This window comes from Spodoptera frugiperda, chromosome 23 (genome assembly GCF_023101765.2).
Source record: "Spodoptera frugiperda isolate SF20-4 chromosome 23, AGI-APGP_CSIRO_Sfru_2.0, whole genome shotgun sequence".
In the NCBI taxonomy this organism is placed as follows: domain Eukaryota; kingdom Metazoa; phylum Arthropoda; class Insecta; order Lepidoptera; family Noctuidae; genus Spodoptera; species Spodoptera frugiperda.
In genome coordinates, this window is record NC_064234.1 from 7938252 (window position 1) to 7957855 (window position 19604).

Consider the following 19604-nt stretch of genomic DNA (forward strand, 5'->3'; position numbering starts at 1 on the left):
ATTTAAAAATGTGCTTCATGATGATGCTTGATTACAAACTAGGTCATGTGACACACGTAGTCGAAATTATCTACAGAAATTAACGACCTTAACATCTGTTGTTGTGTGTTGTGGAGTATCATATGCAAAAAAACAAGGCGCTTGGTGCTTATGTATTATGTGTGTAATCTCCTTTGTCATTGGTATAAAAACATTGTTCTACTTAATATAAGCTTGAATAAGTACAACTTATCTTTTGATTTAGCCAAAATAAATCATTTTTATCTAAGAATTTTTCAATCGGATGTTGAATAGTATATCTACCTTAAAAATTTAATCCGATTGCTAGTTTCAGAAATTGTTTTTTTTTTTATTTGTTCAACTACTAAAGTTGTCTATTATCTAATGAAATATAGACATACATTTTTTAATAAGTAGGTATGACCCTGAAGATGTAAAAATAAATCTAAGAGTTTGTACCTATTAGGAGTTAATGTCAGAATCTTACCGGCTAAAAGCTACCCCGTAGGTAACATCTCCTCCTTTAGCAAAGCCTCAATAGCTATATGGTGTATATGGCGACACGTGACCCATGCACACCGTTCCTACTTAGATTAACTTTGACTTCTTTTACATAAAATATAAGTAAGTACCATTTAGATAGCAATTACTTATCATTTTTAAAAATCTGTCAGATGAATGTGAGATTAGGCGGTCTCGCAGCACGGGAGTGCCAGGCGGACAGTCCACAGCGTCCACGGAGACAGGCTCGCAGTGGAGCCGTCGCGCGGCACGCGGTGCTCCGCCGGCCAGCCGCGGCAGTCGCCACTCTAGCAACCGGCCGTTATCACGCGCGCGCTCGTGCCACGCTCTCAGCGCGATGCAAATTCACTCAAACTCATCGAATAATAATACTTAACCACTACAACACCATAAACCCTATACAATAATCGTCTGTATAATGGGAAGCGGATGAGCGTAAAATTCTCAAACTAGTGTTAATCGGATAGTGACCAGTGACTGTTTTGTAGTGAAATTATAATTATTTTGGAGGTGAGTTTTGTTGTGAATTCTGGGACGAAGTGGAATGACGCCGGAGTGACGTACTCGCATTTACAAAATAATCATCATACCAAATCATGGAATGTATCATGAAGTGGAAAGTTTGTCGTAAATATTGTCGATTGAACTTTACATGGGAATAAGTTAGCCCGGACTGTAACAGTTTAGGCTTAGTAATTTCTGAATATATAGATCTATGTAATGAAATTGTTTATAAACATACATATCATCACTCAAAACAGTCAAAACACACCTTAGTGGTGCAGGTGCCTGACTAGGTACCTGCTACGTATTGAAATATGTAGGTACTAGGTACTTATCTCATAAATAAAATATGAATGATTTGATAACAACAAACACAAAACAAATGCAGGTAACTTTGATCCAAAGTGACAGATTTACATTGCACCAATAATCCTGGTAGTAGTTAAACTAAATAATATAAGATAACTAGTATCCATCTATAAATTAGAAAATAGCACAAGATAGGTAACTTAGTTTATTAAAAAAATCCATTTGTTTTTTATTAGAAACGCCTACACGCAAATGGTAGCCGTCGACGTAATAGTAGTTGACAGTGAGCAGTAGTGTGTGATAGCCGGCACAGTGCACAGCATAGCCCGCAGCTGAGCATGGAGGCGGTGTGCGCACGCGGCGACACGGCGTGCGAGGTGCGCGCGCTGGCCGGCGCGCTGCACTCGCTCAACCTGTACTGCGCCTCCATCAGCGCCGCGCTCATGTGCTGCTGCGCGCCCATACACAAGCACTACAGGTATACCACCACGCCACACCACCACACTACCACATACGCCAGTACCACACTATCACACTTCATCATCAGTTCATCACAACAATGTCCATAAAACAAATCCTCTACACAGATGCGATAATAATCTATCATCATGGATTAAGTTAAATCCATTTGTCCATTCATTAAAGTCTACTATAATACTGCATAATGAATGTATCTGTATCTACTATAAGAGTATATAAGTGTGGTATATACCACATTTCAAATTAATGTTTGACCATTTATGCAAATTACACAGAAATATAATAATAACTAGCTGACCCGACAAGCTTCGTATCGCCTCAAACATTTTGTTCTCACCTTTTAAACCTTCCCTGGACTTCCACAAATAATTTTGTCGAAGAACCCCTTAATTCTATTGGTGTAGATTTTACCTATGCAATCATCAATCGATGATATTTAATATAACACAGGCATTCAAAGCGATGGCGAGGACAGAATGTTCGTGGGATAGCAAGCCTTGTGCTAGGAGTAGCGTGGTGCTGCGATGCCGCTGTGGCACTGCTGCGGCCCGCAGACACGGTGCGGCTGGTGGCAGCGCTGATGGCACCCTGGTCGTGGCTCGCGGCCGCCGCTTTCCATGTGGCCCTGTGGACCCGACGCTCAGCAGCCCCCATCCTCTACCTCTCCATATACTGGATGCTCGCTACGATCTCCGCCGGGACCATCCTGTGGCAGCACTTTGTCAAGGGGGCTGCCACTGATCACGTGGAGTTATACATCCAAGGCGTGTCACTGTTGATGACATTCCTGATATCTACAGTTGACTGCATCTGTTTTTATGACGAGGTAATTCATTCATCATAATATTTACAGTAAATGCATACCACTGGTAGAAAAAAATATAATTGTTGTTCCTATGTAATAAATAAGGGTATATCTATAGCGTACTTATAGGGTTATAGGTAATCATACAGAAGAAAACAGAAGAATTTATTATGAATTGCGTGCGTACCGGAAACTGAATTAGGTACCTAGTATTGAAGCAAACGTACCAATGTGTGTAGATCATAATGGATCATTAAACAAGAACAGTGAAGTAGAAGGAGCATAACATTTGAATAACGTACAACTGGGCCTTGGCACTTCATACCGTTTCGGTGTCAGTAAACATTAAAGATTAGGCACCGTCATTCATGCCTACGTTGGGATGATGGCAGTGTTTACCATGTGTGAATAAATACATCTCTGACGCCATTGAAATTCTGAGTTCTTTGTTATTGAATGCTAATTTATTGGTTGGTAGGAGCAAAGTAAATTGATCAGTACTCAGTACTTATGCCTTCCACGCCTGCCTGCACTTATTGAATTAACGTTCACAACATGATAAGCACCGCTAAGCTCATTCTCCAACAGTCGATTCAGCAAGTCTTCGATTAAACTTGTCTTACTGAGTCACTCGTGCGCAAATATTATTTATGTTCGAGTATACAAATATTTTAGCACTGTCTCATATACTCGTATGAACGGTTTATATCAATTATATATAAAGAATTTCTTCTATTCTATTCAAAATTTGGAGATACTAAAACTGCTCAGTTAAATTTTATTTCAACCACGACCGAGACAGTATTTCAAAGAGGATAACGTCACTCAGTCATTCACCGCTCGAGTGCTTCCATCACTTTATGCAAATACACATGAACCTTTAACTTATTTGGCTCTATTATGTGTAGGTAAATACATTAATGTGTATGTCCTCCATACTATTCAAATTAGTGTATAACACGGCTCATCGGGGCTAGACTATTTAGCGTGACGGTGTGTGCTTCTTGTCTGTAATTATTGTCATATGATGGAAAATCTTGGGGCACGACAGAGACCCGCCAAGACTGGCATTTATTTACCTCTGGTCATATCAAATGAAATAAGATAACCTACCTTTAAGATGGTAGGGAATATTAGGAATACACATTTTCTTAACATTCCATTCAAATGCCCATTTTCATACCTGCTTTATTAATAATGTCAAATTTGATTTCTTAATTATCTTAGGAATGTACGTTTATGCGTTAAGTGCGTCGGATTTTTACTTGCCAATGTTGCTGCAATGCTTATTCTTTATGTATTTCTATATGTTTGTTTATTAATTATTTCGATTTATAGGCAAATGATAACTTCCGCACCATTTGTAAATACCGTGTGCCGTATACATACTGAGTTTAATAGTAACATGCATGTCCGTCATACGTGCGTAACAAAATGATGTGCGTGTTGGTCGCATATCATTATCCTCTAGTAAGTAAGTAACGGTACCGTCACACTAGCCCCAGTGCCACTTTCTCTTTATTAAAAGTAAATCAGATAGAATACTCAGCTCAAAACTGGGAGCAATAATATAGTTACGATGCATATTTATAGTTGTATGCCGTGTATGAGTCAGGTCGGGACGCCGCCGCCGCCGGCGCCAGACGTCGCGCAAGGAGCATGTCGTAGGAGACGATTTTCACAATGCGTCTGGCGCCGCTCTCAGATGGCATTTCCCATTACTGCACGTGCGGTCAATATGAATGTGATAACTTTCTCGTTTAACGCGAGTTCGTTTATCAAAAAAGACCTATTGACATTCCAACATGCTACAGATTTCACCATTTGAATCTGATATTTTTTATTTCAGGTAACGAAACGCTTTAGAAATGATCTGAAATCAAACCCCGCTAACATCTGCTACAAACACAACGATACACATTTTTATTCTAAGATATCATTCTTTTGGTTAAATTCTTTGTTGAAAAAAGGATATAAATCACCATTGGAACCAGACTATCTTGGGGAACTACCAGAAGATGAACGATCCGTGAAATATTATAAAGAATTGGTAAAAATATATAAAAACCTAGAGGTATGTAGGGGCTTTTATAACGCTTACTATAACCACTATAAATGCCCTCATTCAGAGGCGTTAATAATTTTCCCGTTTCCAGGATTCAACTGGTAAAGACGACAATCCAAGTCTACTGTCGTGCTACATTCGCAAAGTATGGCCAAATTTTTATATTGCTGGAATATTAAAATTATTTGGCGATTTGATTGGCGTCGTGCCTCCCCTGGGACTGTCTGTCATAATACAATATATTCAAGATCCTAAAATATACGACTCCAGTGCAGCAGTGACTCTTGAAGAATTCTTTAACAACGGATATGTTATGCTGCTCATAATTACAATGGCACTAATTACCCAGGCATTTTTATCTCAGAACTCAACACATTTAGTGACGGTTGAAGGCACAAGATTGAAGACGGCTTTACAAGTTCGTTAATTTTATCTATTACTAGGTAGATATATATATTCACTACGTAATATATAATAGTTGCATTTTATGCAGTTTTTTATTGACAGAGCATGGTGTACGATAAATGTATGAGGCTGGCTCCGTGGTCATCTCCTGAGACTCGTGAGGACGAGGAGACGCGACTACTGCATGACACCGAAGATGCCAACACCACGAAGACTGGTCTCATCACGAATCTAGTCTCACAGGACACATATAATATCATGTCTTGTGTTTGGATCTGTCATTATATTTGGGCCATACCTTTAAAGGTAAACTGTCCGTTTGTGATAGGAAAACCAATTGATAACATATTTTTTTTATAAATAATTGTTTTACTGTACTTTCAGGTAGTCGTTATATTATATTTATTGTACACAAAACTGGGTATCAGTGCGATTATAGGCACCGCAGTGAGCGTGCTGGCGATCACGCCGTTACAGTTTTATATCGGAAAGAAATTATCGGATAACTCAAAGGATATCGCAAAATGTACTGATCACAGGTTGTCTAAAATGGCGGAAATTTTACACGGCATGGATGTCATAAAACTTTACGTTTGGGAAGATTTGTTCAAAGAGAAAATATTACAATTGAGAGAACTTGAATTAAAACTACTAAACAAGGACTCTGTTTACTGGAGTATTTTAAGTGAGCACTTGAACACACACTATTTGTTTATTTTTTATGTTGGATACGAGTATGAATGTGCCATAATATTTTATTATCGTTTTCAGCTTTTACGACACAAATATCTTCGATAATAATAACAGTAGTCACTTTCACGGTGTACTATTTCATTGACAGCAACAGTAAATTAACGGCCACTAATGTATTCGCTGGATTGGCATTTTTTAATCAGCTCACAGTCCCCCTCCTCATACTGCCAGTTACAGTGCTAATGGTGATCCAAGCGATGGTAAGAACCGCTATTAATATTCATGAATGGAAAATTGATGTATCAGCTCTAACTAGCTAACTACCAGTAAATGAAGCTTATATTTTTATTTAGGTCAGTACGAAGCGAATTACAGATTTCTTGGAACTTCCTGAATCAAACAATGTTAGTGAAGCTAATTGGGAGGATCCGAAGAATACAACGAAAGAGGATCGAAATAAAAAAAATGACAAGAATGATATTGACGACAATTTTGCAATGAATAACGACGAACAAGATGGTACAGAGTGTGTGGATCAGTTCTCCGATGATGAAGTGTACACATTGCCAGCTCCCAAATCTGAATCTTTGGTTAAGTTTAGAAACGCGGCCTTCTCGTGGGGCAAGGCAAGCGACATGTTGCTGGAGGTAGATGACCTAGATATTCCGGCAGGTGAGAGCTATCACTATAATATTCTTGACTTTCTTTTACTTAACCTTAAAGATAACATTGAATGTTATAACATCGAATAGTTTTCTACTATGTAAGAGTAAAAACTTCGATAAAGTGCGTAGTTACATATTAAATGTAATATTTCTTTTGTTCCAGGAAAACTGATCATGGTCGTTGGTACGACTGGGTCTGGAAAGTCTTCACTGCTGTCGGCTATACTTGGAGAAATGTATCTGGACAGAGGAGACGTCGTATATAACAAGTATGATTTACTATTAATTTTACATTCAGATATAGCATGCATGACCAAAGACCATGATCTTTTAAAGATTAGGTTTATGTACCTATGTAGTTTTGTTGCCCTTAAAAACCTTTGAAAAATATAACGAGTTAAAATAGCACCAGATTTAACCTCGCTGGAGAAGAAATCGAGAAGCGATGGAATGTTCAGTCATCTATCTATCTGTGAACAAAAATAGAGAAGCAATTTAAAACTACGTAATTACCTTAATTAAACCGTAACGATGTCGTATCTCATAGCTGAACTGATGAATTGGATGATTGATGAATACCTAACACATTGCTTCTATTCATTTGTCATGCGCAATATATTTACTATGAGCAATGATTTGGTAATTTTTAATTTACAGAACAATGGTAACATATTGAAGTGTATTTTTGTCTCGTGGTCAGATGCTGCTCTATGTGGTACGCAGGACAACCGCCGTGGCTGCAGGAGGGCTCCGTGCGCAGTAACATCGTTATGGACGGCTCGTGGTGCCAGAGAAAATACGGGCGCGTTTTGCGGGCAACCGGTTTGAGACCCGACCTGCAGCTTTTACCAGGCCAGTAGCATTGACATTGACTATATTCCTCAGGTTTTATTATCTAGGTACTCTAATCGTCTTATCGGTAACCTTGTTAACACAATCAGTATATAGATCGTAATCACACTGCAGGCGAATGAATCGAGCCACGTGTATACAGTTACAAATGAAATCATTAATCTGGAACGATCGAACAATGATGGTTATTATTATGCGAATAAGTACATTATGCATGTACACATTTGTGTATGACGCGCCGTCGTACGTGTACAGCGGAACAGTATTCATGCCGAGCATTATCTGACGAAATATTTTCAAACAGAGGGTGACGCCACTCGGCTGGGAAGCCACGGGGCGCCCCTGTCGGGCGGGCAGCGCATCCGCGTGTGCGTGGCGCGCGCGCTGTACTCGGACGCGCGCCTGCTGGCACTGGACGAGCCGCTGGCCGCGCTGGACGCGCCGCTCGCGCGACACCTGGTGGCGCGCGCGCTCGTGCCGGCTGCCAGGGCTGGCCGCACTGTCCTCGTCGCTACCAACAGACTTGAACTTCTACATTACGCGGACTTGGTAGGTTACACTTCATGAAACCTATAAAGAGAGCATGGGAGTAAACCAGCAATGACTGATATCCTTAATTTTTAAGTTGTATCTACATAATAAAACCCGACAATCACCGGATAACCCGGACACGTGGGATTAGGCATTCGAAAGTCGTAATGTGAAAGATGTAGAGAGTCCTACAGCCATTGGAATGATGTTGACAGGTGATAGCAATGGAAGAAGGTCGCGTATCGGGCGTGGGTCGCGGCGCGGCGTGCGAGGGCGCGCTGGCCCGCTGGGCGCGGCTGGCGGGCGAGGCGCGCGCGGCGGCGGCACGCGCCGGCGCCGGCCCGCCCGGCGGCACCGCCAGGGAGCGCTCCCGCCTCGTGCGCGCGCTCAGCAGGTCCTGGTACCAGCGCTGTAACTCTGACGAGACTACGGTCAGTACATCTTTTATATCGTTAATCATATAGCCCGATCTCATGGTCACAATTTCGTTTGTTTTATAAAATTTCATTCTATCAATCATCCTCCAACTTCGTTTAATTAGTACGTCACGTGTTATGTTACATTTTACTTCATTGTACAAGTAGTTGAAAGCGATTATTTTCAATTAACGAATGTCGTTATCTCAGAATAGTTACAACAGCAGACTGTTAGGTATTGTAGGCAAACAAAATTAACACCAATTAAGCCTTCAATTTTAGCGGTAGGTACAATAGAAGTTCATGAAGAGTGTAAAATACAATAGAAGTTCATTTTATACAGCTGACAGCGTATCATACAATTAACGCTAACCTTTAAATAACTAATAAGGAACTACAAATTTGACAGAGGACAGCAGCGTCTTCTGAAAAACCTAAACTTGTATCTATACCTATTACAGTATCCAATCCACCTACCAAGCGTAAATATTCCGAGGTAATGACACACCCTGTTATGTAGAGGGGGCCATACTCCAGCAGTGAACCGTCACGGGCTGTTGATGGAAGATGTAGATTAAATAAAGCACGTTTTGTATTGCAGGTGGGCATCAGTGAGGCGGCAGGAGCTCACTTGCTGTCGGAGGTGCCGACGTGCGCAGGCGGCAGTTGGCGGCGGCGGGTCTCGTCCCACTCGCGCCCAGCGTTGTCCAGGCAGCTGTCCTCACCTCCACCGTCTATGTACAACGCCAAGTAAGCTCTTACCAAATGTTTATCGTACAAAATAATTAGAAAATTAAGTTTTTTTCTTTTCAAGATTTTTATACCAATAGAGCTACCAACTCGCTGCGTTGGATCCGTTGCTCGACTCCTCGATAGATCCGTAGAATTTTTGGCTCAATGATCTACACATTGGGAAGTGCATTAATTTCTTTACCTAACAATCTATCAAAAACATGATCTTGCAAGATTTAATTACCAAAATACTGCAGGCGTACCGACAATGGGACAAACAAAACCTAACAAAACTTGTTTTTTAAAACTGACCTCATCTTTCTAGGTGGCGACCAGATGTACGTCGCGCAGTGAGCGCCGATGAATCTAACGCAACCCTACAAAGAGAGGCTAGTCTCCTGCGTCGGTGGTTGAAACCTCGGGGGTCGCGCACCTTAAACAGGTCTCATTTTATTATATTCCATACTCTAAATTAAGTAATAGACGATAAACATCACGATAAGCTATAGGATGGTGGTCGCTTCTAACCGATAAGTCATAAGAGGAAGGCAAGGCACAATATACATGATATATACATGATGATAATTGAAATTGTATAAAACATTACATTGTGAAAGTTACATGTCTTCAAAATATCTGTGTCGGATGGATTGACAATTAATAATTTGTATTACGTTATTACAGATGGACACCAAAAACGTTACGACGTCTAATAAGCTCAGATTCTGAGACTGTTGTAGAAGATAATCAAAATAACGGTATGTATTGCTTCTGTATATTATTCTTTTTCAAGAATGATAGAGCTTGTTTATATTGTGAAGCAAAATAAATACCTACTTATACTTATTTAACCTACTATTTAAAAATTTAAATTTGGTCAAATTCAACATACAAACACATTAACAATTGTTTTCAAATGAAATATTAAACATGAACAACATCCAACCTATGTATTCAATCCATTTCAGATGTGGTTGAAGACTCCACGATTGATACACCTTACAGTTCACTCACCTCTAATGGTATAGAGACCAATAACACCATCGTCGCTGACGATGACGACCCGGACGACTCGGACAAACCTGAAGATGTTAATGAAGTAAGTTGCTTACCAACGCGTTACACATTTATGTTCGAGTTAAAAGAGGTAACTTAATTATCTTAGTTTCACCCTAAATAGTTAATAATTAATATTTTTTATTTATTTAATGCAAGTCATTTAGGAGCGCAGCTGCATTTTCTTACTCCTGTTTGAAGTCTTAATTAATTACCTTACGGAACCAGCATTTATGACATAGGTTCCTAGTTTCTGTCCACTTGACAAGTTATCAAATTGTGTACCAGATGGCGATATGGTGGGAATACGCTCGCGCGTGCAGATGGTGGGGCGCCGTGTACTGGGCCGCCGCCGCAGCCGCACAGGCGCTCGCCTTGGCAGCAGACTACTGGCTCACCTACACCACGTCGCAGAATACGGAAAATGACTTCACCGACCAACAGGTTCGATAAAACTACAAATTTTGCGATTTTTATTTCTTGACATATAATATATTTTCTATTATTGGTCAAAAATTGATTACTTACATTTATCCTGAACGAAACAACATGGCCCGTACGACACTCGCAGAAAGGCCATTAATTTATCCCAGTCTTTAGTATTCGAATGTTGTTTGTTTTGTTTGTATATGTCAGAGTTATTGTGTGTGTGTGTCAGACTTGGAGCGGCGTGCGCACGTACGCGCTGTGGTGCGGGTGCGGCGCGCTGGCGGCGGGCGCGGCGCAGGCGAGCGGCGCGGGCGCGGCGGCGCGGGCGCGGCGCGCGCTGCACGACCGGCTGCTGCACGCCACGCTGCGCGCGCCGCCGCACCATCTGCGCGCAGCCCCGCTTGGGGACACGCTGCATCGCTTCTCCGCTGACATCTTGGTTATTGATAAGGTAATAAGTCTCTTCTTATTATGTGTATCTGTTTATGTTAGTGTATTATTTGGTTAAGAGGATCTTAGACCTGCTTTACGGAGACTTGGCGCGTCGCTCGTCCTACGACGGACGAGCTCATTGCTCATGTTTGTGTTTGCGCTAGCGATGACACGGCCCACTGCGGCAATGTACCTACCTATGACGAACGCGCGACGTTCCCCTTCACCGCCCGTATAGGAGACCTATATACTTACATAATAGATTTGTATATTTATTGGAAATAAATCAGTTTATTGTCTGAACAAAATTTAAACCGTTTTCTCATTCTTTGTTTTAGAAACTTCCAACAGCAATTAGTCGCTGGGCGCAACTAGCACTGCTTTGTGCTGCGGCTATCCTTGTGAACGCAATTATCGCGCCGTGGACTTTATTGGCATCGCTCCCCGCATTGTTGTGCTACCTGACACTGCAATCTATTTATTTATGTAACGCCAGGTAAGTAAACACTACATTACCATTAGATACCTAATTGGTACTTAGAGATAACAATCCTTATTTTTACTTTCCTACAGAGAGCTCCAGTGCGCCGAGGCTCACAGTGCAGCGGTGGTGGTATCCCTGTGTGCGCAGGCGTGCGCCGGCGCGAGCACAATCCGGGCCGGCCGCCTGCAGCCGCGCATGCGCACCAACTACTTGCGCAGCCTCGACACTAACCATAACACGCTGCTGTTGCTAAACGCAGCCAACCGCTGGCTTGGACTCACACTGGTATGGAAAAAGTTTATCGTAGTCTTGTACATTAGTTTTGTTAGTTCTGGCTGCTGGTAGCTAACTTAGTTTGGCCCGCAGGACCTGGTGGGCGCGGGCTGCGTGTGCGTGGTGCTGGGTGTGTGCCTGCGGGGCGGCGCGGGCGGCGCGGTGGCGGGGCTGGCGGGCGCCTACGCGCTGCTGCTGCCCGCCTACCTGGCGCACCTGGCCAAGTGCCGCGCCGACCTGCATCTACAGCTGGCCGCGCTCGAGCGCGTGCACGCCGACACCTGCGCTCCCCAGGAAGACTACAGAGACGACTGTGAGTGCCAACGCATAGGCGTAGCCAGGGGGGGGGGGGTTTGGGGGTTTTTGGTCACACATTTCATGGGTCGACTTTCTTAAACCCCTCTCGAAACTAAAACCTGGCTACGCCCATGTGCGAACGCACTATGTAAATAGAATCGACCGAAATTCGCAGTCGTCACCAAAATCAGATAATTTTGTGAACGGTAATGTTGTTTTCGCAGGTCCAATACCAGCCGGATGGCAGAGAAATGGCAAAATTGAATTTCAGAACGTTAACATTCAGCACGAACCCGGATCGACAACGATATTAAAAAATATCAACCTCACTATTTCTCCTGGTGAAAAGGTAACTAGATTCTCTAGATTTTTTACTTGCTGACGCATTGGTTTTCAACCTTTCCAATTTCAATATATCGTAACTTATATAGCTTATGGGCAGACGTGCTCCACCGTAGGCCGCATCATCACTTACCATCAGGCGAGATATCGGCCAAACGTCGGCCCATTTAACATAAAAAACTGCGTATAGCTATGAAACACTTTGTTTTTTAATTTATGCTATCAGGTTGCCATTTGCGGTCGAAGCGGTAGTGGTAAGTCGACACTGCTGTTGACTTGTGCCGGCGCGACCACGATCAGTAGCGGCCGCGTGCTGGTGGACGGGCAGGACATCCGGCGCGTGCCGCTGCGCGCGCTGAGACACCGCGTCGTGCTCGTGCCGCAGGAGCCCGCCATGTTCTCCGGCACGCTGCGGGAGAACCTCGACCCTCTAGCCGTGCACACTGATGAAGAGATATGGCACAGCCTGAGGGCAGTCGGACTGTTCGATTTCGTCTCCAGTCAGCCCGCTGGATTAGGTATGATTTATCATGAACGCTTTACTTTAAAATTTCAAACGATTTGGAAAATTCACATCATTCGTGCTAAAACCATGTGATATAAATATATTTACTGCAATTTACAGAGTGCAGCGTGTGCAGTAGGTCGGGCGGGGCGGGGTGGAGCGCGGGGCGCGCGGGGCGCGTGGCGGCGGCGCGCGCGGCGCTGCACGCGCGGCCGGCGGCGGCGCTGCTGCTGGACGAGCCGGCCGCCGCGCTCGACGCCGGCGCAGAGCGCGCGCTGCTCGCCGCACTCGCCGCCGTCGCGCCCCATACCACCATCATCACTGTCGCGGTACTCACTCACAACTGTCGCATAATAAAAACATTCATGCTTTGTCGTTATTATTGTAATTGGGAACAATCTATTATTAGACTACGCAAACATCGCTGTCGTGTGACCGTGTATCGTTACATTGTTGCAGCACCGCATATCGTCAGTGCGCGGGTACGAGCGCGGCGTGGTCCTGGAGAGCGGGCACGTGGCGGAGCAGGGCGCGGTGTCGGCGCTGCTGTCGCAGCCCGCCTCCCGCCTGGCGCGCATGCTGGCCGCCGCGCAGCGAGACACATAGCACAGAATCTCACTACTCAAACTAACCATTTTTACGCTTTAAATCCTAAACTTAGAGCACATTACTAAGTGTCTCACACCTGGCTACAAAATAGAAAACTCAAGAGTTTTTGTTTTAACATTCGAAAAACATTCTTCTAATGTCTACAAAGTAGATTAGTAAGTACCTACATATCTACTTCATTTAGGTTTTACTTTTATGAAATTGCCTTTCTTTATGCAATAATTTACGTACTTTTACTAGTTTACCACCAAACAAATGACCACATTTGTCAACATTTTGTTTTGATACAAAGAGAACGGCAATTTTATGAGTAAAGACCTTTGATGTAAAGACGTATCAAAATACGTTAGCTTATCCAGGTGCCCTACCTAATGACTGAATAATAGTGTTGTATTCAACTGCCCAGTATTTTAGTTGTAAACATAAAATGCGTGTTGACTCATAAAGACTGCATATAAGGATTTTATAATGACTATGAGTAACTATCATTCCTTTGTCTAATGACAACAAGACGTAAGCACTCAAAATATATTGTTAATAACTTTTTAAGTATCTATATCCTAATAGTAAAACACGTTTTCATTTTTTCAAACCAGTATTCTGACTAACCAAGTATTTGCAAAAATGGTATATTCCCTTTGAATCGTATTTATCGATTTGTCATCATTTATTTCGTGTACATTTGTAATGTATAAGGACTATGTAAAGCATATATAGCATACTGTATTTAATAATAAATAAATAAATAATCCTTTATTTCATTATTTCACAAAATAATTTACATGAAACAGCCACAAATAAGTATTAATCAATAATTATGCTAGTGCACTAGGAATAACTTAATAAGTAACTTACCAATATTTAGGAACTATAGGAAAATTTACTTTTTAACCTAGACTTATGTATAATTAGCGACTTGCCCGAGCTAGGTTTATAAAAATCTGTGTTTCGGGTCATCACTTACAAGACTATCAATTTAGGTGCATGTGTACAGAAATAGAATAACAACTTACAAACTAATCTTACATTCATACTAAAACTTCCAATAGTTTTTCTGTGTCTGCGTAATCAAGATTTAGTAGATACTCTGATAACAATGTACTACATTTATAATAATTTACACTATATATATTTAGTATCTTGTTGACTTTGTTGTACAAAAATGGTCCTAAAAATACGTAAAATCTATGTGCAAATGCATGTCTTGTCTGTGGTTCAAAGCAAACCAAATCTTTCCTCCTCCTGGTTTGGGATACTGGGTCGAAAGGAAGCTCAGAGTGCTGATAAAGTATGGTTTGCAATATAAATAGTTGGCGCACTGTTAGTATTTTACATGCAGTGTATAGTTGGTGTGTGGGAAACCTAAAAGGGCGGAAGGTAGCAACCTTTAGAATTGCTCTTTGAGCGCGTTCCAGAGGAAGCAAGATAGACTTTGCAGTTCCACCCCATGATGTAATACAATAGGTGAGAACAGACTGACACAGAGCCAAATAAACCTGTTTAATTAACTTATAGTCGGCTATGTGGCGTAGGTTCTTAAAAATGTACATTAATTTACGCACTCTTTTGCATAGTAACTCGATGTGTTTACGGAAATTTAGATTCGTGTCAATCGTAACACCTAGATATTTTATGTGGTCAGCTTTAACTAAAGTGGGACAAGTACAAGCAATATTAGCAGAATTGCAATTATGTGCAAATATATCTAGGTTAGTAAGCGGTGGATTAATGTTTCTAATTGAGAATGAAATATATTTAGTTTTATCTATATTTAATGTTAGAAGATTTTGATGAAGCCAATTTGACACAACATTAAAACCGTTTTGGGCATATTCATATGTTTCACTTTGAGATTCAGCGGAAAACAATAGGGCTGTGTCATCCGCATATGATAATATTAGCCCATTACGAAGGACCAAACTACATAAATCATTAATGTAAATTAAAAACAATGTAGGTCCCAAAATACTTCCTTGAGGTATTCCGAAACCACTATTTTCCATCTCAGAACTTGTGTACTGACCTATTTTAACGCATTGTTGACGATCTCTAAGATAATCGGTGAACAACTGAAGTTGTTCGCCTCTTATTCCAAGTTTTTCAAGCTTGTGTAGTAACATAGAACAAGAAATTGTGTCAAAAGCTTTAGCGAGGTCCAGGAAAATCCCAATGGTATGCATACCCTTGTCAAGGTTAGTACTAATGTATTCGGACAGTCTGTGAACTGCTTGGTTAGTCGATCTTTTTGGTCTAAACCCAAATTGGTTATTTGAAAGCAAATTGTTAATTTCAAGATAATCTATTAATCTACTATTTATAATTTTTTCTAAAATTTTTGAGAGACCTGTTAATACTGAAATGGGTCTATAGTTGTTAACACAGTTTTTATCTCCCGCTTTGAAAACTGGCGTAACTACTGCTTTTTTAAGCGGTTTGGGAAAGATTCCTTTAGACAAACATGACTGAAAAATATGGGTCAATGGAGGAGCAAGAAGGTGTTTAAACCTTTTCAGTATGTTATTAGGAATGCCATCCCACCCAACAGCGCAATCGTCCTTTAACCCTGTAATTATCCTTAAAATTTCATTGACGTCAGTGTTTAATAAAACAAAAGATTTTGATGTTTTCGTAGGGGTATTTACAGCCGACAATGGTTGGTGGGGATAAGTACTATGGTTCAAGGATTTTTCAGCTAAGGTTTTGCCAATGTTAGCAAAAAAACTATTTACTTTATTTGCGGCTACTAGTGGGTTTATTTCTGAAGACAGTAATTCGAGTGGGGGTTCAGGATTTTTCGATCGAAAAGTATTTGTTTTAATAAATTTCCAAACGAGTTTACTGTTTTTTCCTGCCTTCTGTAACTCATTCTTCTCGTGTTGATATTTAACTTTTTTTAAAAGGTTGTTACAAAAGTTTCTATACCTTTTATATGAAATAGAAAGTATTTCATTATCAGGTGCAAGTTTTGACTTTTGGTGTAGTTTGTCCCTATGCCGTATACAACGAACGAGACCTGGAGTGATCCACGGTTTGATCGATTTATACCTTCTAGACGTTATTTTGGTAATTGTATTTTTGTTTATCGCATGTTGTAGCGCATTTATAAAATACTGTAATGAAATATTTGCGTCATTAGTATCGTAAACAGGGTCAAAGTCGATGTCGCGAATGGCACGTGCAAGATTAGTCATATCAATTTTTAAAAAGCTACGCATGCAGTTTTTTCTAGGTGAGGATTTTTGTATTGTTAGCAAAATAGCTTGATGGTCCGTAAGCGATGAATTGGTGACTAATGTTTTGTTCGGATGTCGGGTTTTTATGATGAAATGATCCAAACATGACCCAGACTGGTGCGTGGGATAATAATGGGTTGGTAAAAGACCATGAAATGAACAAATATTTAGGTAGTTATGTACATGTGTATCTGCTCTCTCAGAAGCAATATTAATATTTATGTCACCCATTAATATAATGTTCTTAAAAGCAGATAAATGTTTTAAGTTTACATCAAGTGAGTCCAAAAAGCTGTCAATGTTTTGAGACGGTGGCCTATAAATGGCCATAATTACAGTATCCGGAATAATTTTAATTACTAAACAGTTACTATTTTGAACTCTGGGCTCTTCCACTAGAACTTTTAAGTTGTTTTTGATGTACACCACTACACCATCATTCTGATTCATGTTTGAATTTGTTTTGTGAGTGCAGTAGCCGTCGAGAGAAGGTAAATTGGCTGTCTGAGAAGATAGCCAACATTCTGTTAGGACAATAACATCACAGTTAATGTCAAGACTTTCTAATAGAACTTCAAAGCCATCCATGTTGCGATTAATACTGCGAATATTTTGAGTTAGTAGCGTAAGCGTATTTTCCCCAGAAGGAAGAAGAAGTTTACAATCTTCTACATTACAGGTATTGGCTTCAGACACAGAAAATTCATCCAGATCAGTGATTAGCTGACTGGCCATAAAAACTAATTACTAAATTAATAAAATATAGAGTAACTTTTAACTTACGAGACAATAACTAAGTGCTACTAAATAAACTGTCCGGGGCGCTCTTAGGCGCCTTCATAGTCAATCGAATTGATATAATTAATCTCGGCATATTTACGCGCCGGACACTCTGCGTCACCAGTCTGATGGTCACATTTCTTCTTGAAGCGCTTGCACGTCGCACATTGAGGCGGAGAAGATTTACTGTTACACTCCTTGTGGGAATGCCCAGTCTCCCCACAGTGGTTGCACGTAGGACTAGTTTCACGACAAAACTTGGCTGCATGGCCAAACTGCTGGCAGTTGAAGCATCTTGTAACTATTGTGTAATCTCTTACAGGGCAAGAAGTCCAGTTTATAAAAATCCGGCCTTGGTTTATGAGTACTTTCCTGACGGCAGCAGAAACTTCTAATATATAATTGCAAGTGGGAAGACCTTTCTTACCTGACTTATGGCTCAATTTGACAGTAGCAAGAAAGGACTCTCGAGTACTATTTGCCAATTTCTCCGAAAGGTTTTGCTCATAGATGCAGTCAAATACTTCTCTTTCAGTAAGTGCTACTGGAACTCCAACGACAGCAATCCTAGGTCGGCGCTTGGGGGTTTCTTCTACCGTAAGGCCAGATGACATCAGTTTCGTTGAATTCCTGAGCTTTTCAATATCTCCTTTGTTCTCGGTCCTAATAAGTACACCCCCGTTTCTGACTTTTTTTAGGCCACGGACATGAAGCTTTAGTTCTTCAGGCGAAATAATTTTCTGAACAAGTGACTTTGTGTCTTCGCTTGTTCTCGTCTTGTCGCAAGGGTAGATGGCCACAGAACTCAGATTTGCTGGGCGGATGAGGGTTTCGGAACTTTTTTTTACTATGTTAGCGTAAGATGAAGAGGTTATGTCAGAAGGCGATAATTTGTCGATTATAGTATTTTTGATCACCTTAATAGATTCTGCAAGGTCCAGCTGTTCTTTTAGATGCAGTACTGTGTGGTGCGCTTGGATGGTTTTTTGCTTTAAAGCTTGATATTCTACGGCCATTTGACTTGTCCCCTTTAAAACGTTGCGACAAAGGGCGGAGACACGCTGCTTTTGATCGTTGTTCATTTTCCCTTCTGAGACTATGGTGCAGACCTCAGTGAGAACGGCGTCTATTGACCCAATCCATTTCTGGATATCTGGTGTTGAAACAACTTCAGGGGGTAACTCACCAGCCAACACGGCTGGAGCTTGAGGTGGAATTTGCTCAATAGGTTGAACTAGTTCTGGTTGATTTGGAGTCGGTGGAGGACTTCGCTGCAATAGTTGGCTACGCCCGAAAGGGGAAGCTGTTTGGTTAGACATAACTAACACAGATATATGTTATAACCAAGAAATATTTAGTTCATCTTGCACAATATAAGTAAGTATAAATTGTAAAATCACACTCGCGACACACTTTACTTTCGAACTGACACTGCAGTTAATTTTATAGTAACAATTATTGTAAGTTATTAAGATATTACATTATTATTAAAGGCAAAGTACACGTCTATGAAGTCTCGCGTCTTGTTAGCGAAATTAATATAATTTGAAACAGTGATTAACATTTAAGAGAGGTAGAGCCATGCTTCATTGGCCCATTGTCATGGCCGGCTCGACCGGAGTGTTACCACGGCTTCACAGAATTCCGACGTGAAATAACGCTTGCGTTGAGTGAGTGAGGTTACCGGAGGCCCAATTACCGCTCTACTCAATCTACCCAATCCCCGATTCTCCAACAACCCTTAAATTCCTAACCCCCCAGAAGGCCGGCAACGCACATGTAATGCCTCTGGTTTTTTGGGTGTCCGTGGTCAGTGGCGATTGCTTACCATCAGTTCGTTTATCTGCGTATACCGTAAAAAAATATAATTAGGTATTAATTAATTAAACTTTTTTGCAAACGAGTCTTACATATTCAGGCAATTGATTATATGGCCGTGAAGAGAGTCATGCAATAACAATTGATACTATAGGAATTTAAGCTATTTATATAAAGGCGTTGACATTGAATCTCAATCAGTTACTTTAACACAACGTTCGCATTGACTATTTGATTGTTTGAAAGCAAGAATACCATTGAAATAATTCAAATGAATATTTGTAATCAGTCGTGACTTTTATATGATTACTAATTTATTATTAAATTGTACCTTGTGTTTGAAATAAATGATAATTAAAACAGCGTG

At 41.0% G+C, this 19604-nt stretch overlaps 2 protein-coding genes and 1 long non-coding RNA gene across 3 annotated transcripts; 2 read left to right on the forward strand and 1 right to left on the reverse strand.

The window, feature by feature from the left end:
* The first annotated feature begins 721 nt into the window (after positions 1–721).
* LOC118267165 (ATP-binding cassette sub-family C member Sur-like) lies at positions 722–14135 on the forward strand. The gene is made up of 26 exons (XM_035580984.2): positions 722–1032; positions 1572–1813; positions 2266–2641; positions 4470–4694; positions 4777–5103; positions 5193–5396; positions 5475–5775; positions 5862–6043; positions 6137–6455; positions 6612–6717; positions 7149–7300; positions 7605–7849; positions 8047–8262; positions 8849–8997; positions 9305–9421; positions 9664–9737; positions 9948–10078; positions 10324–10479; positions 10694–10915; positions 11235–11392; positions 11470–11665; positions 11747–11966; positions 12175–12299; positions 12519–12810; positions 12918–13126; positions 13257–14135. Exons 2-26 carry the CDS (start codon positions 1674–1676, stop codon positions 13401–13403), a joined length of 4989 nt encoding a protein of 1662 aa, XP_035436877.2. The 5' UTR covers positions 722–1032; positions 1572–1673; the 3' UTR covers positions 13404–14135.
* A 1282-nt stretch (positions 14136–15417) lies between these two features.
* LOC126912195 (uncharacterized) lies at positions 15418–18958 on the reverse strand. The gene has a single exon (XM_050703190.1). The coding sequence runs from the start codon at positions 18736–18738 to the stop codon at positions 17467–17469; it is 1272 nt and encodes a 423-aa protein (XP_050559147.1). The 5' UTR covers positions 18739–18958; the 3' UTR covers positions 15418–17466.
* A 10-nt stretch (positions 18959–18968) lies between these two features.
* Positions 18969–19600, forward strand: LOC126912196 (uncharacterized). Its single transcript, XR_007706814.1, has 2 exons — positions 18969–19068; positions 19099–19600. It is a non-coding gene; the product is annotated as an uncharacterized LOC126912196 (long non-coding RNA).
* The last annotated feature ends 4 nt before the right edge of the window (positions 19601–19604 follow it).